The sequence below is a fragment of the Sinohyriopsis cumingii genome, chromosome 7 (genome assembly GCF_028554795.1).
Source record: "Sinohyriopsis cumingii isolate HCF-2022 chromosome 7, ASM2855479v2, whole genome shotgun sequence".
Classification (NCBI taxonomy): Eukaryota; Metazoa; Mollusca; class Bivalvia; order Unionida; family Unionidae; genus Sinohyriopsis; species Sinohyriopsis cumingii.
The window spans coordinates 133816948-133844491 of record NC_142967.1 but is presented as its reverse complement, the minus strand read 5'-3'; the positions used below and the strand labels follow the sequence as shown (position 1 = coordinate 133844491).

At 33.8% G+C, this 27544-nt stretch overlaps 1 protein-coding gene across 3 annotated transcripts in view; it reads right to left on the bottom strand.

Moving 5' to 3' along the window:
- Window positions 1-27544, bottom strand: part of LOC149796164 (ubiquitin carboxyl-terminal hydrolase 19-like) — a 132654-nt gene that overhangs the window by 8709 nt on the left and 96401 nt on the right. For all 3 annotated transcript variants that reach the window (XM_089966102.1, XM_089966100.1, XM_089966101.1), the window contains exons 23-25: window positions 21814-21889; window positions 9831-9983; window positions 1043-1209 (exon numbers count right to left, since the gene is read on the bottom strand). In XM_089966102.1, coding sequence (XP_089822228.1) covers window positions 1043-1209; window positions 9831-9983; window positions 21814-21889 — 396 coding nt within the window. The remainder of the gene's footprint in view (window positions 1-1042; window positions 1210-9830; window positions 9984-21813; window positions 21890-27544) is intronic.

The window sequence follows — 27544 nt, the reverse complement described above, 5'->3', positions numbered from 1 at the left end:
CACTTTTATTATATACCTTTTAAGAATAGTCATTTTAATTACTGAACTACTTTTTATTGTGTAAACAGATTATTAATAAGTTGTAAGGTGCTACATAACATGCATAACTTCTAGCCTCTGTCATTATAAACAACATGTATATTCTCTGAAATCTATTTTACACTGGTTTCACTTGATGCCAGTCTCATTTAAATCCTTTGTTTTGGAGAAATCTGTTGATTTAAATGGTCGACAAACATGCTGCAACTAATCAGTTTTGCACACTGAGAATTTCACAGATATAACTATTCAAACTAGTTGAAGACTATGTGAAACTCAAAGATGTTCTGCGACATCCATGTTACAACTGGTGGGTAGTTTTAAAAGTTGACAAAAAAACTGCAAGGCTTTTTGTTGCTGTATGAATTTTAAACTTATTCATATGTATCTGACTAAGACACTTATTTTGATTCTATGATTAACTTATCATGATATGGGTGGAGTGAAGGACATCCATGTGATGCTATAAAGTAGTTCCACAACTCTGGACTGTGGTGATGTATCAGATTACCGGAAAATGATTAGCTGTAGCTATGTATCATATATACAATAAAATTAATTTATCAAGAGGTTTATGCAGTATTAGAAGGATGATTAGTTTTGAGTAACACAAACTGCACCAGATTAAATACAATTTTTTGAGAGAATGCATTACAATCTTTACAAATCATGCATTAATTTTTGTATTACTTTGTATGACCAATTCCAAAATAAAATGTCCTGGTTTACACCTGACAACAGACAAGTTGAGAACTGTGGCGTAAGCAGTATAATAATCAAATTTATATAAAAGACACGTCTAATTATGTAGAAAGCATCTCAATTGAGAAAAATAAAATCCAAACTTTAGACTACAAGACCAGTATTGAAATATAAATGGGTGTTAATAAAAAAAGTCTGGTCAACTAAAACCCTAAAGACATGAAAGTAACAAATGTATCCTCACTAAAGATAAATGATAATGTTTATTCCTTGTTTTACTTTAGAAATACTGTTCACTTACCCACTAGGTTCTTTTTGTAGTCATTAGGGTCAGCACATCGAACATATGCTGTGTAATGTCCACCTAATATACCTCCATGATGGTTGACCACAGCATACAGGTCATAAATTGGGGGTGGTTCATTTGCTGGCTGGGTGCCAACATAATATGGGGATAGGTCTAGGCCTCTGTAATGAAAATAGATATTGTTGTATGTAATATTCAACTGAACATTCAATTATAAATCTGATGTACCGGTAGTCAAAAAAAAAAAAGTTTTTATCTTGCCCACCTCCACCCCATCTCTTCCCTGCTAATATTTTAGGAAGGCAAGCTATTTTCCCTGTATTTGGAGGTAGAATTCATTGAATCTGACCATTTTGCTGATAAATGTCTTTAGTTAAGCAAGCTTTACTGATAAAGTTAAATGATGAAATTATGCACAGAAATTTAGTATAAGCAATATCAGTGTGGCTGTACTTCTTGCAAGAAAAGATACGGTCTTTCACAGATATGGATATCAATGTATGTAAGATGCTTATTCTCGCTACATCACGCATTTAAAGAAAATCATGACTATTATGACATACTGTAGATATTCTGTTTTAAGAATCAAATGATAAATCATATAATACAGTGGTATAAATATATATCATTAGTATCTTGATATGAAGTGGTGCATCACATCCAAGTGACAGCACCTGGTCTCAAGTCTCAAAATTCTCTGAAGTTACACAAAAGCCGAATTTGTGCCCAGAGTTTTAAAACTGTGATCTATACTTTACTCCAAGTGCGGTTAGAATCAAGAAAATTTCAACCTAGTGTTTGTATCTACCTATATGTCAAATTTAAGTGCCAATGAGTGATTCTATGCATGATTTTTCTTATTGAGTCAATTTTTGTGCTCAGTTTGTATTGATCATGTAAGATGAAATAAGTTTGATCTGTGCCTGCAAGCTGTTAAAGTAGTCTGCTTTTATAAATCCAGTCCTTACTGTGCAGCTCAAAAATATGGGATTATTATAATAGCTCTTTTTACCCAATTGTATCACAGCTCTATGAACAATGGGAGACACCGGGCATACAATGATTTGGTTGTAACTTCTACATCTTTTTAAATAACAAAATAAAAGAAAGAAAGAAAAATGATTGTATAATTTTAATAAATGCAAAATAAAAATCCTGTGAAAGAAACTGATAGAACTAATTAAAGATATTTGAGACCTTGGGAAATCCTTAGAGATGTTTTTACCTACTGCAGGTCAGTTGCACAGACTTTCTGTCGTATGAAGCTGAAATAATCACAACAATACTGTCATGGTGAAAATATTCACTCACCATCACACCTATTTCTTTGTGTATCTGAAAACATTCACTCACCAATATACCCTTTTCTTTGCTTATTTTGAAAACATTCACTCACTGACACATACCTTTATCTTTTGTGTAGTGGAAAAGATGAATTAATAATCTAAGAATCTGTACAAATTTTATGAAATTTTAAATACTTGTTCAGCTGTTATTTTATGAACAATTAGCAACAGGGCATTTTTTTAAACCCCAGTTCTTCATGTAATGACCCTTAATTGGGGACTGATATTCAAGTAAAAGTAACACAAGAAAATGTACAGTAACCTAAACATTTCTTTGTGATTCTGGATTGCTTGGGCCATTAGCTATCAAAAAAATATATATATTGTAAACAAATTAAATACTACAACATTTCACAATAATAATCTTTAACAAGATGATGTGACAAAACAATCCATATCAAATTACTGCAATTCTGATAATCTGTATATTGCATACTCAAAAATATTAAACATAAAGGGAAGTAAGGACTTAAGTTACATTTTCATTTAGTATTCTAAAATGTGAAAACAAATGTGTGGAATGCCATGTCTTACCCACTCTGCGAGTGTATAATCGAGGTCCCATTGCATTCAGTACTGACAGAAAACATGTCAATGCACCATACTTGTTAACAGTTTTAAAATAAGTCCTCAGAATTAATTCATGATGGTATAAATATTATCAGTGAGATTAATCTAAATATAAAACTTAATATAAGCACAACCTGATAAAATTGTGATTGTGAATGCTTTGCAGGCAAGACAAATACCAATGCTTTGTCTTTGACCAGTCTATGCTAGTAACTATATCAAAATGCTAGTAACTGTATCAAAATGCTAGTAACTGTATCAGAATGCTGGTAACTGTATCAAAATGCTAGTAACTGTATCAGAATGCTAGTAATTGTATCAAAATGCTAGTAACTATCAGAATGCTAGTAACTGTGTCAAAATGCTAGTAACTGTATCAAAATGCTAGTAGCTGTATCAGAATGCTAGCAACTGTATCAGAATGCTGGTAACGGTATCAAAATGCTAGTAACTGTATCAGAAAGCTGGTAACTGTATCAAAGGTTACTGAATAGAGGTGTTGATTATAAACATAATTTATATAATGTACTAATGACTACATGTTCACAACTTGAATTTACAGTTTCATTTAAATTTAATATGCCTTTTTACTATACAACCAAAGAAAATTTATCTCCACCTGAAACTAAGACAACTCAGGTAAGATGCAAGTCTACTCTTCTAAATGTAACTTAGAATCCTTGAAGCCAATTTTGTAAAGGATCAGTATCAAATATACAAAGATACAAGGGTCTGTATTAAATATACATATGGTACAAGGATCTGTATCAAACACACATGATACAAGGACCTGTATCAAATATGCATATGATACAAGGGTCTGTATCAAATATACATATGATACAAAGGTCTGTATCAAATATACATGATACAAGGACCTGTATCAAATATGCATGTGATATAAGGGTCTGTATCAAATATACATATGACACAAAGGTCTGTATCAAATATATGTATCATACAAGGGTCTTGTATCAAACATACATATGATACATGGGACTGTATCAAATATATATATATATATATATATATATATATATATATATATATATATATATATATATATATATATATATATATATATATATATATATACACACACACACACACCTCTCCCTTGATAACTCATGCACAACGGGGTCCTCAAACATAGACCGCACTATAAGTGAGGGCATGAGTTATCGGCGGACCTCCAAAAATAGAAAACAAATCTGCTTATACATATAGAAAATGGGGGTGGGGTGGTAGTGTTAGTATGGGAACTGTGCTGTTTAATGACTGAATCCTCCTTTTACAATCATGTCGATAATTGCTAATAACACGCTTCTTCTATTGAAGTTCTTCTTTATTCTGTATAAATAAAATTTATTTTCAAAATTTCTAACATGTGAAAGATCGTTCCAACTGCATTCAACCAACATTATATGTATGTAAAAACGTGTATTACATCACCGCTTTTTGGTTTGTTGATTAGTTGGTTCCCAGAGTGGTATTAAATAGTGTGCTAGCAAGTTGGGAGACAAAGTAGCCAGAAACTACACTATCTGCTGATATACCACCAAACAAGATTCCTTTTTTTATATAAAAACCAGCAAAATATTTTTGTGAGACAATTGGCTATGTCGAACTCAATTTTTGTATTGTTTAATTAGTACAATATTGATGTTGTGATTTCATTTAAAGTAATAGTGAAACTTATTATCTTCCTTGAGGATATCTGTAAGTGCCAGTTCAGAAATCCTCTGAAAATCGCTTGCCCACAATGGTCTTTTTTTTTATATTTTTTACAAAGTGTTCATTCACTTGGGTGCCTTGTTATCTTTGATCACAGTTATGAAAGAGTCAGTTAATTTAAGGCAGTTTATGTTACATACACAATAGAATTTATAATAGTGTTTGATTGATCAACTGATGTGAGTTCACCTGACAAATGAATGTTGCCTCTAAATTTTAGGTAACTATGTAGGATTTGCGTGCCTTTTAAATTATTTTTATATTCCGCCTCCTTTATTTGATTCAAAAGACATAATTAATGTGATAATACAAAGGAGGCCAGCTTTTAATTCAGTGCAAGAATACAACAAATACTTCCGCAAGTCAGTTATCAAAACATGGTCAGTACTTAATTAGGTTCTCAGAGAAACCCTTGTGGAGATAGCTGTTATGGTAGACTGACATATTTTATGTTTAAATACACATTGCATTTATGATGATTACACTTAAGTGGAACTGAAAGATAGAATTAAAACACAAATTTCACTTAATAAAAATTATTTAATTGGCATTTAAATATTAATGTACTGCCTACACAAGGCATAAGCGAAATTTTCATTGATCAAAATTTCCTTGAATATCTTTAATTACGGTGAATTCAAAATGTCATTTAGAAAGAAAATGTAACCAATTATATGACTTCTTATGGAAAGTTGATAATTTCTAAATGGTAATTAAAGTTTTCAGGTCAAAAATAGCATTTTCAACCATAAAATGAGTGAAATATCAATGTTTCAGTTACCAATTTTGATCGAGGGAGTGGTGTGTATGTATGTATATGTATGTGTGTATGTGTATATTCATATATACATACATACATACATACATATATATATATATATGAATGATATAAGGGTCTGTATGAAATAATGTATGATACAAGGGTCCATATTAAACATACACATGATACAAGGATCTGTATCTAATATACATATGATACAAGGATCTGTATCTAATATACATATGATATAAGGGTCTGTATCTAATATACATATGATACAAGGATCTGTATCTAATATATATATGATATAAGGGTCTGTATCTAATATAGATATGATACAAGGATCTGTATCTAATATACATATGATATAAGGGTCTGTATCTAGTATATATATGATATAAGGGTCTGTATCTAATATATATATGATACAAGGGTCTGTATCAAATATACAATATAAAGGTCTGTATCAAACATATATACAAGTCAAATATATGTATGCTATAAGGTTCTGTATCAAACATACATAAAATACAAGGGTCTGTATCCAATATATGTATGGTACAAGGGTCTGTATCCAATAAATGTATGATACAAGATCATATATTAAACATACGCATGATACAGGGGCCCCATGTAACCGAGTGGTCTAAAACGCTTTCCGTTATGGGTCATTGCCATCTCAACTGTCTGCGTGGGTTCGAGTCTCAGATTCGGCCAATGTGGGTATGTGAGAAAGCTTGCCAGTAGCTGCTTGTGGGTTGGTGGTTCTTTCCAGGTTTTCCTGGGTTCTTCCTCCATCATTAATACTGGCCGCCATGTATAGCCTATCGTGTGCTAAAAAATGGCGTTCAACCCCACAAAAACAACAACAACAACGTATGATACATGGTTTCAGATTACATATGAGAAGTATGGGTTGTAAGGCTGCAATGTTTACCAAAATTTCTAAATGTGTACACAGTATACAATAACCAAACAATGCTGTTTTATCAAACTGATTTGAAAGTTAACCCTCTCCACAAATGGCTCCTGCTGACAGGTATTTACATGTAACACACTGACAATGTGCATCAAGTACCTTGAAAGTAAACTGTTTCAGTTGCTGTGTCTTTTTCATCTTTACATTATAAGATTCAGTTTGTAAGAAGACAGTTTAAAAAATATATATCTGATAATGTAATTAAATATCCTAAGTATCATCATAATATTGCTTTGTACTGATACATGAAAAAATTGATCATGCAACAGGTTATCCTGACTGGAATTGTGAACTGACTTGCACTAGATGCATCAAGTGTCTCTTTGTTCAACATACATACTTGCTTACTTGCTGAGTCAAACTGCACTCAACAAAGATCCTGATCTGTCATAATACAAAAATCTACAAATCAAGGTCTATCTGTTTACTGATTACACCAAACAAACTGTACAGACCTATCTGCCCGCTTATTATGCAATGGTAGATCTGGGTCTGTACAGCATGCAGTTGGACTTGCCTTATAAACGAGTATATACAGTACAGTGTGACCCCGCTATAACACGGTAGTTGGGAGCCAGAAAACCCGACTGTATTATAAACAACCTGGTCAGTTAGCTGAAGAAAATGATGCATGTACCCCCAAAAATGTACAGATGGTGGATTTAGGTAATAAATGCGGGTGCACAAATATGTGCATCAATGGCACAGTTACCATCTTAAATTGATGAAATTTAAATGAGAAATAAACCTATAGTGAAAACAGAGAAGGCATATATAATATTTTACTTTATTCAGCGAGCCACACATTGGTACACACACATGAATAGAGTATCAAAACCATGTACTCACCCACGAATCTCATCACACACATTGAATCCAAGTAATTCCATTGAAAATATGCACACACATTTAAACTATTCAATAATTTTGTCACAGGTCATACAGGTCTGATTTCAGTAGGAATAAAATAGCACAGTCATGTAACAAATGAAGAAGCACATTTACTTTTCAGTATGTTCCAAGATGGTGTGTTTTAAGCCGCTGTTGGCAGCATTCATAAGCATAAACCTTTTTCCTGCAAAAAGGAAACTTTCACGGTGCAGTAAATGTCTTCCAGTCATGTTGGAAAATGAAACAATCCATCGGATACCATTGTTTTCATTTAAGTTTGGTTCTGACTTCCTTTGAAGAAAGGTTCTTTGTTTTTATTGAAGATTGTAGTTGGCTTTCTTTGATGAAGGGTGCATGTGTTATTGAAGTCACCACTAAAGGATAGCTTTGGAGAATCAAACACCCATTTCTTATTGTGCCGGCAACATCAAATAATTGTACTGTATGACTGAGACTGATATTTTTTCATTTGCTATGTATATTTTCATAAATTATTTTATCTGGGTACATTTTAAAAAAACAGAATTGGCCATTGCTTGGTCAATTGTAGTTACTGTTGTTGTTGTTGTTGTAGGGTTTAACGCCATTCTTCAGCACACGATAGGCTATACATGGCGGCCAGTATTAATGGTGGAGGAAGAACACGGGAAATCCCCAGAAAGAACCACCGACCCTCGAGAAGCTACTGGCAAGCTTTCTCACATACCCACATTGGCCGAATCAGAGACTCGAACCTACGCAGACAGAGGTGAGATGGCAGTGATCCGTAACGGAGAGCGCTTTAGACCACTCGGCCACTCGGGGCCCCTGTAGTTACTGTCCTCCCTGCCTACTGAATAGACCAACAAGTAAGTTCTTTTTTACACTTATGGTAGCGAAGTGATGTTGACTTCAACGCATAAATCATTAATTTTAAAAAGGGCCAACGGATTATATAGATGCAGGTGTTCTGGTCTGATGATAGGGATTACTACAGAAAATGTGCTTGTTCTGAAGGATTTAATTTGGAGTGAAAAGAGGAGGAATTTTACGTACCATGAATATTTTAATTACTAGCAAGCAGCCAAAAATCTGACAAAAGATAGATTGTGAGGTAATGCCTCATCAGGTTGATCTCCGCTAACAGAAATGTATAAAAAAAAGCCGCCAAAAATAGTAGATATCTCACAACATACAGTACTCATGCTAGATGTCAACATAATCGGATTATGATAAAACAATGCACTGTTAAGATGGATTGTCAATATGGACAAAGAATTTGTTTATGTAACAATAGATAAATTTCAGTGCATTCTGTATCAAGTTTGTGGCTTCCTTTCATGGGGCCTCTGAATTTCTCCACTCCAAACCAATGGTTGTATATCCAAGTTTAAACAGCCAACAATGTCGCCAATTTAAAAAAAAAATCACCAGATGGTAGATTTTGCGCCAATAAGGAACAAAAATATCGCAATTTGTGACATTGGTGCAATCCCTGAATAAACTTTTTACACTCTGCTTTTCATACCTTTAAGAAGAAAAAACTATTTTTTTGTGTACGAGAAAAATACATATAAAATTTCAGGAGCCATGCCAAGTTCGTCTTGTGTTATTCATAAATGATCTCTTCCCAAAATGATAATAAGCTTTTTACATTTTTATCATACTTTTTAGGAATATTTTTTCGTGTATGAGAAAAATACTTGTTTATGAAATTTCAGGAGCCACACCATGATCGTGTTATATCCAAATTTGTCTTATAATGGGGCATGCTATAGTGGGGTCACACTGTACGTGGTTACCAATTTTACAAATGTTTAGAGTCAGTCAACTAAATTAAACTGTTTGTTGTAGAAAATTGATAAAAAATGCCTAACAACCAAGTATCTGATTATAATTTTACATAACTGAATATGAACTATACAAGTTTTCAAGTTTTGTGTGTAGACCTTAAATTTGTACATTTTCCATTGTGTTTCAGCCCAAGAATTCGTTCATTGGAAGAATGACAGACCATTTTAGACAGATACTTTTAATGATCATCAGTAACCAGTATCAGCTAATCAGAGATTTGTTAAGATATGCCAGCAAGGGGAAAAATTGATGGAATAAGCTCTGTTGTAAAAGAAACTATGTCCATCCTACCTTTCAAACTATATATAATGCCAATGATAGCAAAAATATCCATCATTTTAATATAAAAAAAGCTTTTCCGCATTTGATTGTTTGTGTGCTGTTAAATGACAAAATCTCTCTAAAAGGTACCTTAGTAATATATACAACAATGACAAGGTCCATCAAAGTTGTAAAGTATCTTTAATATCAAAATCAATTTTGCTGCAGAACCAATCATTGATGTTTAAATCTCAACTGATTTAAACCAATAGCGCATGATGTAACTAACAAGTTTCCATGCAAAATAATTACCTGAAGACAGAGTTATCCAACCAATGATGAAAATAAAGGTAACAGTCTAGTGGCTAATAAATGTATACATATCTCTAAATAATATCTTGTACCCACCTAACTGGGAACTCCACCATTTTGTCAATCTTATCCCTCAAAATAAAATTCCTGAAGGAGAACCTCTTGAGCTGGACAATCAGGGTGTGAGGTAGTTTCCATATCGACATCTGCTTTGTAGCTTCTCTGTGCTCCTTACACTGTGGACAGTACCTACAAATTTGATAAGACCATCAATGTACACTTGATACTACCGAGTCGGATTGAACATGGTGTTACATATATATATATATATATATATATATATATATATATATATATATATATATATATATATATATATATATATATATATATTAATTTAATTGTTTGTCAGTTTTAAATTTTTCTTTTTCTTACACGCTATTGTAATGTAAATTTATTCACTCAAAATGATACTTTTCAGGAAAATTGTTTGACCTTGACTGTCAGTTTATAAACAACAGGTGTTGATCTAAATTCTGACCTGGATTCAGAATTAGTAAACAAAGTTCTATTTTATTTTAAAATGATTGGTTGTTGTCATGGTCATGATGGGACTACGTGGGTTAAGAAGTAAACACTTTTTAATTTTTTTTATTCTGGGAATAAAATCATTGGTCTAATCAAGGCCATATTCTGTGTATGTGATATAAACATGATCATGTGATCCCCCCCCTCTGATTTTGCAACTTGGAGGAATTTCAAAACTGAGTCTTATGATACAATATAATCTTTGTTTTGGGAGAGATTTCTCAGTTTTGGGGCTTTTCATACTGATGTCAAGTTAATTTGTTGTAGCCAGATCTGAGCTATAATAATTCTTCAGATCAGTTGGATTTCAAAAGGATTAATTCTTTATTCTCTGGAAATATTTTGAGGAGTGCTCACACAGAAATTTTGAAAAGACATTGCTTACAAATTTAATTTGGATTTCCAACACTGGAGTGCCATTATTTGTATATCTACAAGGAACTGTAGATAAGCATAGTACTGACTACAGCATACGTCATCGTCATCCATCATGGATTTTACATCAGGATTCGAATTTGAAATTCTTAGAACATTTATTACTAGGACTTTTGCAATTTAATTCGTGATTATTTTTAGATTATTTTTCGATTTGATTCTTGAAACCATAAGTTCTTCTTTTTTTATTTTCACAGAATTTTCCAGGAAAATAAATTATTTGTTAAATTCTAGAAAGCTTGTTGTTTTCACTCTTTCTGTGTTACTGCTTATTCAAGCCTAAACACGTAACAATGGAGTTGGCTGTGTTAGTCAACAGCAAAATATACCACCAAAACCGATGACTCAAGCTGAACAACTGATGACTTCAGTGCATTCTTAGAGGTAATAGTTCTCAATGCCCATTACCATTTGAGCTGAATACAAGAAAACTGACTTGCATTTGGTCACTTTTCATTTGAGTCATAACTGCAATATGAAGCAGTCAGTATGTTACCATTTTATGCAAGTTCTGCATCAACAGCCAATATGCATACTCTTTAATTATTTTTAACATTAGCACAGTTTTAAACTTTTCTATAAACGTTTACTTATGGGCTTGAGAACATTCCTCTCAATAAGGGGTTAAGTAATTTAAGCCTAAACTACAGTCACACAAATATTAAAAGTTATGCAAAAATAAATCTGCTTCATCTCAGTGTCCTTTTGTATGCTTCTGTCACTATTTCATGGATCTCCATGGATCACAAAACTCCTAGTTATTCTTTATGGATTGACTGCCATGTGGCCTATATGAAAAACAATGCAGTATCAAGTGAAACAATGTGCTATCTGATTTGTTTTGTGACAAATTTGTTTGGTCAGTCAATGCCAGTGTGAGCTTTGGCACTGAAACTAACTGAAGGTGTCTGTTACCAATCAAACATTAGTCAACTAAAAACATTGTCATTTTTGTGATGGAAAATGGGCAAGTAGGACAAACATAGTGATCATCTGTTTTATGTTTTGTTTCAGTTATTTGCTATCATTAAATACGGTAGCCCGGCCTCCACCCTTGTGTTTGCCATTTGGCTTGTGTCAAAGCTAGGGTAAACCTTGGTTACACTTTGGTTGGAACAAAGATGTCACATGATCACAAAAAAAATAATACCACCAAAATGGCCAACCAATAATAAAAGTAAAACAAGTTCCAGATCAAAGTACTGCTAAAACACAGTCCTGAATGTTGCTATTGTTGCAAATCAAATAATATGTGAATTGGACATGTAGGGAACCATTAATTCAATAAAAGACTCAATGGGACTCATATTGCTCATACGTCTTACATAACAATTAATCATTTCACTAAGAAGGCTTATTTAATATTTTATTAACACAACCTATATAAAAATTTCCCCAACTTTATATCATGTCAATTTAAAATTTATAAATAGATAAAAGTTCTTTCCAAAGATAAGGGAATAATTAGTATGCATGGTCTCTTGCTCATAACCAATGTCATCCAAGATCTTAAAATTTAAAGTTCATGGAATCACATGGCTTTTGCATGAACTGAAATGATAATTCGTATGTTGTACTTTTTATGGTCACGAGTTGAACTTCGGGAAATTAAATCAGGAACTGTCTCATGAGAAAAACAAAGTGAGGTATTTTTTATTTTAAAAAAACCAAAATAACATTTTAAATAATTTGTGAGAAATGGCATTAAATGTATGAAATGCCAAAAAGTAATGCACAATACATATGATAACATATAAACAACAAATGTTTCAGGCATTTTAACATTGCAAAATTAGTAACTGTTAAACTTTATCATTAAACATACCAAACTTGCTTCCATATATTTAAGAATTTCAAATTTTTAAAAAAAATAATTTTCTGCAAAAACCTTTAAAACTTTGGAATTTTTTTAGAAGGAACACATTCTTATTGGAGCAAATTAATATTAGAAAATAAAACACAATTACTTGCAAACAAATATCTAGAATAGTGTAAAGAAATTCTGAGCTTTAATTTTAACATACAGTTTATAGTAGGCTGCAATTGTATTTTTTTGCAAACAAAATTTTTTGTTCATATTTAATCCTCAGTGATAAATTACAAATTATTCATTTTAATCTCTCAGATGTATTTTATTCTGCTAACTTTATACTACTGAAATTATGCATCTTGCATTCTAAAATGTATTTTTAAAGAATCTGATTTGCATGCTTTTTTGCAATGAGAATAATTCTATGTAAACCCAAACTAGTGCTTCTCTATAGTCAATATTATGGATTAATTTCCTTGCTTATCTTTGGAGAGAAAGAAGACAGGGGTGTTAAAGAAAAAGAATTGAGTACATAACATACATACAAAAACTATTTTTAACTGCACTCAGTTTCTTTCATATGTGCAAGTTACTAAAACTCACTTGATGATTTAAGTCTAATTACCAAGTTTACTCAAATCTGAACAACATACATACAAAAACTATTTTTAACTGCACTCAGTTTCTTTCATATGCGCAAGTTACTAAAACTCACTTGATCATTTATTTAAGTCTAATTACCCAGTTTACTCAAATCTGAACAAATATACAATACAGTAAAACCTATCCTAATGGTCACCTTTACATAGCACTCACCTTGTCACAACATCCATTCTAATTTCCCCTGGCAAATTTCCTATACAAATGTCAGGTGTATAGTGGTCATCTCCAACCCAACAATGATTTCTCAATGCCTTAATCAGTAACTGGGTGAATCTACAGTGACAGTTCAGTCTGTGCATATTTTTAATTTTTTTGTTGTTGACATTTCAAATGTCAGGATTTTACAGATTCTATTTAACACAAACCTGACAAAGTGATTTGGGTGTTGTACATAACTGTTGAAAGGTTCTGACTTCTAGTTTATGCTGTATATATTAATAGAAAGATTTACAAACTCTTTCTCTCTCTCTCTGTCTCTCTCTCTCACACACAAACACACAGCACAGAGTTGGACACAAAGAAAAATATATGCCTGTGTTAACAATCATCAACAAAAAATATGGTATTTCTCAAACTTGAAAATATTATGTAAAAATATAGACCTCGACAGCAGATACATGTACAATGTTCCAAGCTGATTAAGTTAAAAAAATGATCCACTTTTTCCATAAAGTATATGTGCTACTCTTTCAAATCTTTATATACAGCATTTAAATTCATATTTGTTATAAGTAAACTTTTTTCTGAATTTATTTGTCTTTTCCAGGGACCAGTTAATTTTGAAATAACTGAGAAATATTCATGGAAATTATTAGTAAGAGTGTTCTGATGATCCTTGATTATCAAAACAATTTTTGACGTACTCTATCCTGTTTGATCGCTATTTTGTATAGGAATGAAAATTATAAAAATTGACAAAATTAATAATATTTTGAGACTACCCGGTAGTATTCTTAAATTGATGAGGGCTCCTTTTTCCATCTCTCTAAGGCAAGGAAATAATCCTGCTGAAAATTATTACTAATACATTTACTGCGCTGTGTTAATTTTGTCTTGCCTAACTTTAATATCAGACGCCTCTAAATTATTCCAGAACTTGTTCTGTAACCAAAATTCTTTCAAAGTCATCATTCATTTTCAATCAAGTGCTTAATCCAAGTTATCTTCATGTATTGAATAAAAGAGGGAAAATGAACCATGCTTGGTTTTACAGCTCTAAATATATGAATTGTGACTCAATGGATTTAACGAAGTAACAGAACAGAGTGAAAACCAACATGTTTTGTAAAATTCAACAGATAATTTATTTCTCTGGAATACAATGTGAAATTTTTAAAAGAACTTACAGTATTGTGAATTGTATCCCAAACAGTCCTAAAAGTTCTATTACAAATCCAAATGCATGAAGTTCCAATTGAATTCCAGTGGCATTCCAAATAAATTCCAATATTGAATGTGTTGATGTGCCTGGTCTCAAATGTGATAATGGAGCAAATGGTCTGGAATGTGGTGATGTGTTAAAAGTCTTCTGATGTATCATAATAATATAATCCAAAATGCCCTTGTCTGAATTCACTATAATTTCAAATTAATGTTTTAGTCCAAGACTATTATTCATCATTTGGTAATTCTGGTGAATAATAATGTGAATAAATAAATCAACCAAAATATAAACTGAACACAACAATAAAGCTGATTCTGCTTCAGATGTTAAGGCAAGAATTAATAATCCTAACATAAACAAGTTTATATACCACTCTACTTGACCTAGGTCACAATTACGATTTTGTGGAAAAACTTTGTTAACTTAATGGGAAATTTCTTTTCTGGAAGTTCCTAAGTCCGGAATCAAGACTAATATATTTAACTAAATCTAAAGTATACATTTCTACAATTAATAACGATCTAAATATTTCATCCATCCAATCACGGAGAAATATTAGCTATGTATTATGTTGTTTACAATGTCACCATTAACTTACTTGATTTTGGACAAAGGTCAAGTAAAATACAGATATCCATAACTAATAACCATGGAGAAAAGCCAGCAAACAATACAAATTAAACACATATAACAACATGCAAGTTAAACAATTATTTTATTCATGTCATTTTCTATATCTAATAGAGGTGGTTACATATGTTTAATTTGTATTTGTTACTTTTTCTCCTTGATTATATGTTATATATAGTTGTATTTTGGACTTGGCCTTGTCCAAAATCAATTCATTGTGTACCTGACCAGTAACTTTTATTTTGTAAACAAATAATACACAGTTAATATTTTTCTATGAGTGGAGGTAAATATGTTTATTTGGGTCTGGGTCTAGGTCTAGGTCTATGAAATTCACCAATGAAGAAATTGTTGTATCTGATGTTTCCCATGTTTTTTATCATAATTTTAGCAACAGACTTTGACTTGTTAACAACTTAGAACAATCAATAAATGAACTTGTGACCCTCATCTTAGTTCTACTTGTGTGACTTAGCTTGTTATACATTGTTTACCTGAGAAACTCATTTTTGCATTTAACATCTGAGGTAGAATCAGTCTTATGGTATAACGGTACCAATTCTGCAAGTCCAGGTGGGCAGAGCTTAAGGTGTAGGGAACATTGTATTCAGAATTAACGAACAACACTAGCTGTGATTGATGCATTATGTAAGAGTTGTACTTTCTGTTTGGCTTAAAAAAAAAGTTGAGCCTCTTGGCAACATGTGAGTTTGTGTTAATTTCTATCTAGATCACATTTTGTATTTTTTATGATTTTTTTAATATATGGTACACATGGCTGAAAATATGCTTGTTGTGACTAGATAACTCTTACCCCTTTCTCGTTCCAGTAGAGTTATCTCTCTTAAATGCAATGGAGTACCTGGTTAGGTCATTGTCAAATTGACAATCTAGCATTGTTCTATATGACAGTGTGTGACATGCATGCTCAAGTAGGACAGAAAGTATATTTATTTCACAAAACATTAGCGTTGAGGTATATGGAAAAACAATTGGTACCGTGATACCTAAAGGAAAGAATAGCCTCACAGTGTATCCATAGAAACGCATACATGTGGGCGGCATTTATGAACTATATTAGTTTGATGTAGGAAAACAAATGTGTGCTGAACAGTTTTGGTCAAATATTGAAAGTTCTTTAAGAATAAAATGTATGAAATCTTCAGAAAATAGCACAAGTTGGCTTTGGATGGGGACTTTTGATAACTATAGCTATGATAGATATAGACTTGTGTTACCTGATGCCTTTATGTATGTGCTGTTACCTCCTAGATTGGAATACATGCAACAAAATAAGCTATGTAAACATAATATAGTTGATTTTGCCAAATATTGGCTATTTTAGCTGCAAAAGATGAAAAATCATGTGTACAAAAACAGCTATCTTGTTCTTGTAAGGCATGCCATAAACCAGGATAGAGAACACTCTAAGTACACTTGTAGATCACTTGTACCATGTAGGATGTTCTGGCATGAGTAATGTTAGGTAATTTATTAAAGATATGGTATTCCTTCCCACTTTGATTTTAACTGTCCTGCTCTAATTGTCCATTTTTTTTATACACTTTCTTGCTTTGAAATTGTTCATGTAGTTAGTTCAGTTCTCTTGCATTCCCTTTTGTTGAAGTAGCAGTGAATACCAACAAACAAGAACAGTTTCTTTAAGTCAGCATTTCCCACTGGCACTTGTATAAGCCCAATTATAATCTACTATTGACTTTCAATTAATTCTATTTCTTTCTGTCAAGCTGTTCTTGTGGAATTTCCATGTTTGGTCCAACATTACAGAATGATAACCATTTTAGTCACACAGTGCGCATCCATTCCATTCAAATCCACACTTCTTGAAACTTTGCATCCCATCGCAAGAATCCAAATTGGCATGAGATCATATCTGCATGGTTATGGAAGGCTGCACTCTACATGCTGGCATTGTAGAAAATATGAACTATGTGATATGAAAGAGCTGCGTCATCTAAATGTTAGGTTCTCACTTTATCAGTAATGTATTTTGAGATAATTTAATTGCAATTAAGTTAATACAGGTTGTTCATGAACTCATCTATGTTACATGGATAATATATTAGAGGTTACTACACCTTATGTATATCATTCAGTTATCTCCCTTACACCAGTCATAACATTTCAAGGAAATAAAATCTCACATTTTTAGTGACTGGTTATGAAAATAAAAAGAAGAATTGTGAAGTATTATATTAGCCCTCAATATTGATGCAGATGTAAGTAGAAGCAATTTAATAATTTCTCACAGTAAAGTTTACAAGTTTAAAAACTGATACGGTATGTTCTGTTTGGTTCTGAGATAAGTTCCTCTCTATCTTAGTCCAATTATTATTAAATTCTTATGGAGAAGAAATATACTTTATATGTATCTGTATTATCTAAATTATTCACCCTTTTATATTAGATGGAAATGAACACAACTTCACCTGAAATTTGGGTACCTGTAAGGGATGTTATAGCACAGTTGCCTTTGGGCTGTCCTTGGACCTGTTGGGCCCTGCCCCATATATTTGTCCAAGGTAAGGTCATCAAACTTTCACTTCTCATTTTTCGCATTGCTGATTTTGCCTCCTTTAATTCCTTTATCATAAGATACCTCTCCCTTTTAGATAAACACTTTCCTCCTGTTTTTAACTCCATTTGATGTGCTATACTCAGTGTTTATATTTGGCATTTTTCTGTATTTTATTCCCCTAATTTCACCCCCCAATCCAACATAACCACTTAGAAGCTGTGATTTACTATATTTGGTGACTGATTGGCTTACTGAAACAATTTTATTCACATTACAAAGGAGGAAAGCTTACTATTTTTGTTACAAAGAGGATGGGTAGGTAGACCTTTGTGTGAGGACTGGTGGTTAGTGACCTCTTGTAGCTGCAGACAGTGTAAAGTGGTCAAAGCTTATACTTTATAATAAGATTGGGTCATGTCCACCTGTCTCTGATGTTAAGTTCTGCACCTACCAAACAATATAAATTCCTTTCTTTTAGGTGAATTGTACATTTTCAAGTAGGACAGGCACATACTATTGGGTACATTGACCTTTGACCTAGTTATTACATAATATGACATAATGTGATTTATCCCATATCACCCATGTGAAGTTCAGTAAGTGCTGACATGAATAAGATACAACTCAGTTGAAAGAATTCATTTTATTTCAAAAGATGATTTTGGTAGTGAAGCAAAAATATGAAAACAATAGTTCAAACAGCTCAAAGACATTTCTATACACATTCATATAAGACATAGGTTAGTACCTTATCAAATTGTTTTTCACAAGTGAGACTAAGCATATTTGTTACTTATACAGTCCCGAACTATTTCACAGATTATTGGAAAAATTAAGGTTTGCTATAGGTATAACAGTGCCAATTGCGCAAGTCCAGGTGGGCGGAGCTTAAGGTGTAGGGAACATTGTATTCAGAATTAAAGAACAACACTAGCTGTGATTGATGCATTATGTAAGAGTTGTACTTTCTGTTTGGCTTAAAAAAAAGTTGAGCCTCTTGGCAACATGTGAGTTTGTGTTAATTTCTATCTAGATCATATTTTGTATTTTTTATGATTTTTTAATATATGATACACATGGCTGAAAATATGCTTGTTGTGACTAGATAACTCTTACCCCTGTCTAGTTCCAGTAGAGTTATCTCTCTTAAATGCAATGGAGTACCTGGTTATGTCATTGTCAAATTGACAATCTAGCATTGTTCTATATGACAGTGTGTGACATGCATGCTCAAGTAGGACAGAAAGTATATTTATTTCACAAAACATTAGCATTGAGGTATATGGAAAAACAATTGGTACCGTGATACCTTATTGTTGTGTTCAGTATTTCATTTTTGGATTATATTATTGTGATACATCAAAAGACTGTCAGAATTCAGGCCATTGTTACATTACCACATTCAAGACTACATACACACCAACATGTTCAATACTGAAACTATCAGTTGGAAATTTATACATTTGAACTTCTGATAATTTTGTAAGGACTATCTGAACTCTTGTTACCCTAAAACTTATCTGTGTAGTATGTGAACTCTTTTGACCATTAAAAAACCTTTTGACCCTTATACTTGTCTGTATACTATGTGAACTCTTGTGACCCTTATACTTGTCTGTGTAGTATGTGAACTCTTGTGACCCTTATACTTGTCTGTGTACTATGTGAACTCTTGTGACCCTTATACTTGTCTGTGTAGTATGTGAACTCTTGTGATGCTTATACTTGTATGTGTAGCATGTGAACTCTTGTGACCCTTATACTTGTCTGTGTACTATGTGAACTCTTGTGATGCTTATACTTGTATGTGTAGCATGTGAACTCTTGTGACCCTTATACTTGTCTGTGTACTATGTGAACTCTTGTGATGCTTATACTTGTATGTGTAGCATGTGAACTCTTGTGACCCTTATACTTGTCTGTGTACTATGTGAACTCTTGTGACCCTTATACTTGTCTGTGTAGTATGTGAACTCTTGTGATGCTTATACTTGTATGTGTAGCATGTGAACTCTTGTGACCCTTATACTTGTCTGTGTACTATGTGAACTCTTGTGATGCTTATACTTGTATGTGTAGCATGTGAACTCTTGTGACCCTTATACTTGTCTGTGTACTATGTGAACTCTTGTGATGCTTATACTTGTATGTGTAGCATGTGAACTCTTGTGACCCTTATACTTGTCTGTGTACTATGTGAACTCTTGTGATGCTTATACTTGTATGTGTAGCATGTGAACTCTTGTGACCCTTATACTTGTCTGTGTAGTATGTGAACTCTTGTGACCCTTATACTTGTCTGTGTACTATGTGAACTCTTGTGATGCTTATACTTGTATGTGTAGCATGTGAACTCTTGTGACCCTTATACTTGTCTGTGTACTATGTGAACTCTTGTGACCCTTGTACTTGTCTGTGTACTATGTGAACTCTTGTGACCCTTATACTTGTCTGTGTAGTATGTGAACTCTTGTGACCCTTATACTTGTCTGCGTAGTATGTGAACTCTTTTGACCATTAAAAAACCTTTTGACCCTTATACTTGTCTGTGTACTAATGTGAACTCTTGTGACCCTTATACTTGTCTCTGTAGCATGTGAACTCTTGTGACCCTTATACCTGTCTGTGTAGCATGTGAACTCTTGTGACCCTTATACTTGTCTGCATACTATTTAAACTCTTGTAACCTGTATACTTGTCTGTGTACTATGTGAACTCTTGTGATCCTTATACCTGTCTGTGTACTATGTAAACTCTTGTAACCCATATACCTGTCTGTATACTATTTAAACTCTTGTAACCCTTATACTTGTCTGTATACTATTTAAACTCTTGTAACCCGTATACTTGTCTGTGTACTATGTGAACTCCTGTGACCCTTATAATTGTCTGTGTACTATGTGAACTCTTGTAACCCTTGTACTTGTTTGTATACTACCTGAACTCTTGTGACCCTTATACTTGTCCATATACTATGTGAACTCTTGTAACCCTTATACTTGTGTGTGTACTATGTGAACTCTTGTGACCCTTATACTTGTGTGTGTACTATGTGAACTCTTGTGACCCTTATACTTGTGTGTGTACTATGTGAACTCTTGTGACCCTTATACTTGTGTGTGTACTATGTTAACTCTTGTGACCCTTATACTTGTGTGTGTACTATGTGAACTCTTGTGACCCTTATACTTGTGTGTGTACTATGTGAACTCCTGTGACCCTTATAATTGTCTGTGTACTATGTGAACTCTTGTAACCCTTGTACTTGTTTGTATACTACCTGAACTCTTGTGACCCTTATACTTGTCCATATACTATGTTAACTCTTGTGACCCTTATACTTGTGTGTGTACTATGTGAACTCTTGTGACCCTTATACTTGTGTGTGTACTATGTGAACTCTTGTGACCCTTATACTTGTGTGTGTACTATTTGAACTCTTGTGACTCTTACACTTGTCTGTATACTATTTAAACTATTATAACCCTTGTACTTGTCTGTGTACCCTTACTTCTGTCTGACTATGGGTACTCTTGGAGTCCTTACACTTGTCTGTGCACAATGTGGGCTCATGTGACCTTAACACATCTCTATGTACCATAAGGGGCTCATGTGACCCTTACCCCTGTGACTTTTTTTTATACCACAGCGGGCTCTTGTGACCCTTACCCCTGTGTCTCTTTTGTAGGGGCTCGTGACCCTTTCCACTGGGACTTCTGTATACCACAGGGGCTCTTGTGATCCTTACCCTTGAAAATATGACTCGTACAATAATGGTTTTTCCTATGAACTTAGCTACGTAGTGATTCCAACAACCTATGCAAAGTTTTACGTAAGAAATCAAAAGGACTACCACATTTTTATTTGAAGACCTTTAATCCATCCTTTGATACCCTGATTACATTACAAATAACTACATCATCAGAGCAATGTCCCAGCAATATCTGAGCTACATTTAAGTTGCATAATCCTGATTTATAATCAATTCATACAAGCAAACATAGCATCTTTTTATTTTAGAGCAACTCACCAAGCTTCCTCTTGGCTAAGAACTTCTGGTTCTGTGAACAGTTCTAAACACTGGCTCAGATAAGCTGTGTTAACCTCTGAAATTAAGGAAAAATCGTGCTTTGTCATAAAAAATTCTCATTAAACTTTAATTCATATATATATATGTTTCATAACATGACATCTTTGTATTGAGGGTAAACATGAACAAGTTGTGGATTCAATATATTCTCTTAAAAACTTATTGTTATTGGACCAGGAAATCTTCATTACTGAAGCTTTACTGAATTATTATCTGTGCTCCTTGAGCCTCCTCCAGCTTTCTTACCATCCATATTTACCTCCAATAAATTTTAATGTACCAAGTGACTCTTTGATTCCCACTTTCATCTGCTAACCTTGCTATCTGCCAAGCCTAATCAATGTACAAATGGTATGTAAAATAATGCTCATGGACCCTAAACATCTGCCATGTTTGTCAGGTGGAACATTTTAATTATTCGATCCTATTAGATCCAGTAATGGTGATTAGTATTATGTCAGTTTAGTTTCTACTTACACACAGATACCGTCAGTAATTACCACAGGTTTCTGTCTTAGCTGACTGCCTTTAAGACTATTGATGGCACACACAAGACTTTATGACCATGCTGGTGACACACAGGAGTTTTCCATAGGGAACCCAAATTAGTCACAACAGGGAAATCAGCCAATCAGAATGCCAAACATGCAATTTCATTAGTGGCATCACTACCAGCCTCAACATGAAGAGTAATGATCAGCTTGAAGTGGATGCATATTCTTCAATTGATAACGTGTGTGTGTGATTTGGATTTTTAACATAGCTTTAACAATTTTTCAGTCATATTGCTACGATGTCTGCAGTGTGGCATTTTATAGTGATGCCTAGCACTAGGGCATCATGTCACAGACATGTAGCATGATGTCCCACCCAGTCATATTATCCTGACACCAGGCTGACCAGTCCTAATACTAACCTCTTAATGCTGAGCACCAAGAGAGGAAATTGTTAGTACCATTTTTGTAAGTCTTTGGTATGACTCAGCCGGGGATCGAACCCACAACCTCTCACATCTGAGGCAGGCACTCTAATCACTAGGCCACTGAAGCAGTCACTTCAAAGGATAATGTGACATTTTTGAGGAAATGACAGATTCTAACATTACAACTGTGCAAGGGAATCATGTTGGATAAAAAGGATATAAAAATAAAATAAATGTGTGAACCACACCCTTAGAATTGGATGTGAAGACAGCAAATCATGCAATCATATGATCTTTCTGAGGAGCATGACATCGACATTTACATGAAACTCGAGAAACCAAGTTTTGGAGTAAACGTTTTCTTCAATAATACTTACCTAAACAAAATATCTCAAGAATATGACCACTACCTTGCAAATCCAGCTTTCCTAAGCTAATTGTTGCCTATACAAAAGTTGTCTTACCACATGCTGGTGTCAGACAAGAGTAAACTTCACTTACTTATAGGAACTGGCACCAAATCCTAAGCATAATTCAGTTACAGTTGGATTAGAAATGCACATTCTGCCAGTAGGATGTAACTGGGGTAGGTTGGGAGGGTTTATTCATCTTATGATCAGGTAAGTATTACTGAAGAAACAACTGGCTCCAAAAGTTTTAGTTTTTACAAAAGTTTTGTTGAAATATGTTACCTGATCAAAATATCTTATGAGAATAGGTAAGAGGTGATAGGAGTTACAGTCCTTTACCCTGCAGAAGACCCATCTCGGATACCCTAGGGTATGAGTTACAGTCCTTTACCCTGCAGAAGACCCATCTCGGATACCCTAGGGTATGAGTTACAGTCCTTTACCCTGCAGAAGACCCATCTCAGATACCCTATGGTATGTGAAGCAGCTTCAGATTATGAGAGAAATATACAGGCCGGAGTAGTGACTCAATTTAACGCTGACAAAGCTTACAAGGTAGAGGTTGATGGACCTCATCACTGAGAACCTGCAGAATGACCTGGGAAGGCAGCCTGTCGTGGTATTGCTATAGGTCCTTCCAGGTCGAATTGAGATCTTTGAGATGAAAGATCAGGAGAAAGTCATCTCAATGGTTTGCTTAATGTCTGTAAAAATAGTTTCACTCAAATGTTATGATTGTGCAAGTGCCCTAACCGTAGCAAATGAATTGCTCAATAACTTTATTTAATCTTGGGCTAATCCTCCATCTATATGCAGAGCAAATAACCCATTATATCCAGGACAATAAAGCATAAGCTGAGTTATCTACCTTTACCCCTTTCAACGGTATGAATAAGTGATAGATTTCAACAAAAATGACCAATTGCCTATGAATAGGAGCACATTCTTAGCAATGAAAGCAGATGCAATCATGAGTGAAGTCAAACCATCACACGATAACTGGAAGGTTGAGTAGGAGTTTGTTTTGTCCTATATTCTCCTGCCCATGATTATAAAACATGTCAGAAATTGTGGAACAGTAAGCTATTATAGTGATGGATAAACACTTTTTAACCTTGAAGAGCCATAAGAAAAAGTTTGCTAACTGGGGTAATGATGCTTTAAACGGAGTGGCGTTCCCTGTTGAACCACTGTGAGAGAACTCCTCTCCCCCTTGCAGACTTTTAAAGTGGAGGGCTAACTTCTAACAACCATTTGTTCTTAGAAATATTTAACTGACAGATTGTTTGATATCATCCAGATGTACAGGTTCAAAAGATCCAGTTTTGGATGTAACATATGCTGTCAAGGCTGCCTGGGAAGGAAAGACAACAAATTTTCTTTGTGATTTCTACTGTTAAGTTTAACAACTCACTTATTCACGATTTTTGCCACCTGCAGGAAGCAATAAAATAAGACAACACTATGACTCCCACGCTGTTTGCGGGATATGAGGTGTTGGGTAATAAGCATATACATCCATACTCTTCCAATCTACAAAAAGATTGTCAACTGCCTAGGCCTTCAGATCTGGGACTGGGGAGATAAAGGTTCAGAACTTTGCATTCCACCACACAGTAATACCTCAAACATTCGCGAGGTTAGGTTCCAGAACCAGTCACAGATCAGGAGGAATCGCGAATGTTTGGTACGAGTCACTAAAAATGCTAATAAATGCTTATTTCTAGGGTTTAAACCCTAAATATGACCCAAATCATGTTCCCAAAGCACTTTAATTTCATTTAAAAGTTAGCTTAATACATTACCCTTAAAAAGAGAAATAAATGGTTGACGTAAAAATAGAGTACAGTATCGCCTAATGGGTATTTGCCACACTAGTGCATTTACAGTACAGTACATGTATACTAATATTACCCCTATACTAATTCATTGGCTGCCGTTTTCTTTTGCACTCACAGTAAGGTAAAACCAAGTAACGAATGGGACTGTAAACTTAATGACTGACGTTTTCTTTGTCATTGTCAGGAAGGTAAACTAGGTAAACTTCATATGTCACAGAAGTCATATAATGAAGGTACAATTCAATAAAATAAAGAAAACATGTATGTAGAGGGTACCAATGAAAATTTCGCGAATCCGTGAATTCGCGAATCCAGAAACGCGAATGCATGAGGTATTACTCTAGATCCAAGCAAGAGTCATCGACCTCAGTGGGTCTAATGAAGACTGAATTGATCATTCGGTTTGGATTGGCTGATTCAACCAATATGAGTCCACCATAACAACGAGCCTGCAAATGATGTGGCTGACCTCAATGTGGATTTGTCACTGATGACACCACCGTTGAAAACTCCAAACCAGATAACAATGGTCTGGAGATCTCCCAGAAATAATTCACCACAGTTGAGTTGTTGGATAGAATGAATATTCCCTAAGATGGACACAAACTATGTTTTTTTTTTATAGTAACAATAGCAAGATTTTCAAGATGGCTGCCATGGTGGTGATACTGGGTATCAGATGTGCACCATTTTCCATTAAGAAGCAAACATTGTCATAAGTCTTTGGTGAAAAAAAATAATGTCAATATGACCAGCCATATTGGAGCGGAGATAACAAGAGTTTCTTGACACCATTATGGTGGCCATATTGGCGGTCAGATTGGTAGCATTCATTTATGACCACCCATACATTAAAACTCATGCTGACATGATCATTCATTCAAGAAAACAAGATTTTCAAGATGTAAACTGGGGTGGTCATACTAGATGAAAAGGCAGCACCATTTTTAGGACCAAAAAGACATTAGAATTAGTCTTTTAGTGAGGAGAAGTGGTAACAAAATTTCTCAAGATGGCAGCAGTGGCAGTCATACTGGATGTGTAAGCACTATTTTCAATTAGAAACAACTAGATATGTGGAAACTCATCATCAGTAAGATTTTCCATTCAGACGTAGAAATAAGATTTTCAAGATGCCTGCTGTGGTGGCCATGTTGGACATTAGCACAATTTTCATATAAGACCAACTAGACATCATAAGAAGCCTTCAATGAAAACTCCATGTTAATATGACCATTCGTTCAGGAGTAGTGATAACAAGATTTTTAAGATGGTCACTGGTTGCTATAGTGGTCCCCCTTTTATACAGCCACCCCTTCTGCACAAGGGAAACTGACTTTATAAGATGGGTGGCTTTTTCAGAAAGGGACTAAATTTTTTGTGAAAAGTAAATGTAATGTACTTAGTAAGAAAGCTACATACTTCAAAGCATTTAATATCTTTGTTTAAAAGTAACATTAATTATTAAAAGGTTCTTCTTGTCTTAAGAATAGACTTATTTCAACTGAATGTACATTAATAGTTCTTAATTTTGGTGTAAGCGTGATATGCGAGCGGGTATTGTTGTCATGCACATCGCAAAACCATTCAAAAACGTCGTTTAAATCTTGGTACATAGATAATTCTCTTTCCATATGCACCATTTTCCCACTGCTGAATAACCTCCTTATTGGTTATGACGTTTATTTGAGTCTTTTCAACATAAAATTGTTTTATTTGAGTCTTTTCAACATAAAATTGTTTTAGTTGAGTCTTTTCTACATAAAATTGTTTTATTTGAGTCTTTTCTACATAAAATTGTTTTATTTGAGTCTTTTCTACATAAAATTGTTTTATTTGAGTCTTTTCTACAAAAATTGTTCAGCAAGTCCCACGCCCGCACCTAACCTGATGTCGTTAAGTAGAATAACTTTCTTCTGAAATAATACTTCTCTGTTTAAGTGATGACACGTTAATATTTGGTAATGATTTATTTGGATGTTGCTAACTGTATGTGATTTAATTATGCAGATGAAACTTTGTAGAGTGGACAAAATGCCTTCTTCACAAATGAAGCTATAAATGTGTTGTCATGTGATGTTTCAGTCTTTGTCTGGTACCCTGTTTTGTTCAATTTCTGTATGTGTGTGTGTGTTAATGCACAAAATCTATTTTTAGCCTATGCTGACCCTGTTATGATCTTGACAATTACGTCCGGTTGTAATCATCAAAGAGAAGAACGCGACAGATGTGTGAAGCCCAAAATTCTATCATAACATTGTTGAGTCCATTTCCTGTAAACGTCACCTTTTATAGACAATAATATAATATTAATGTTAGTATTACATGTACTTTAGTCAACACTTCTTTCAGTAACGGAAACTTGACAATGGGAGACATCTATCGATGATAGAGATAATCTGATTACTTACCTTATGTCACGATATGAATCAATTAAAAAGTGGCCACTTGTGAGGGGAACATTTTACATTTTTGTTCTAATATGCTGGCTGCTGGTC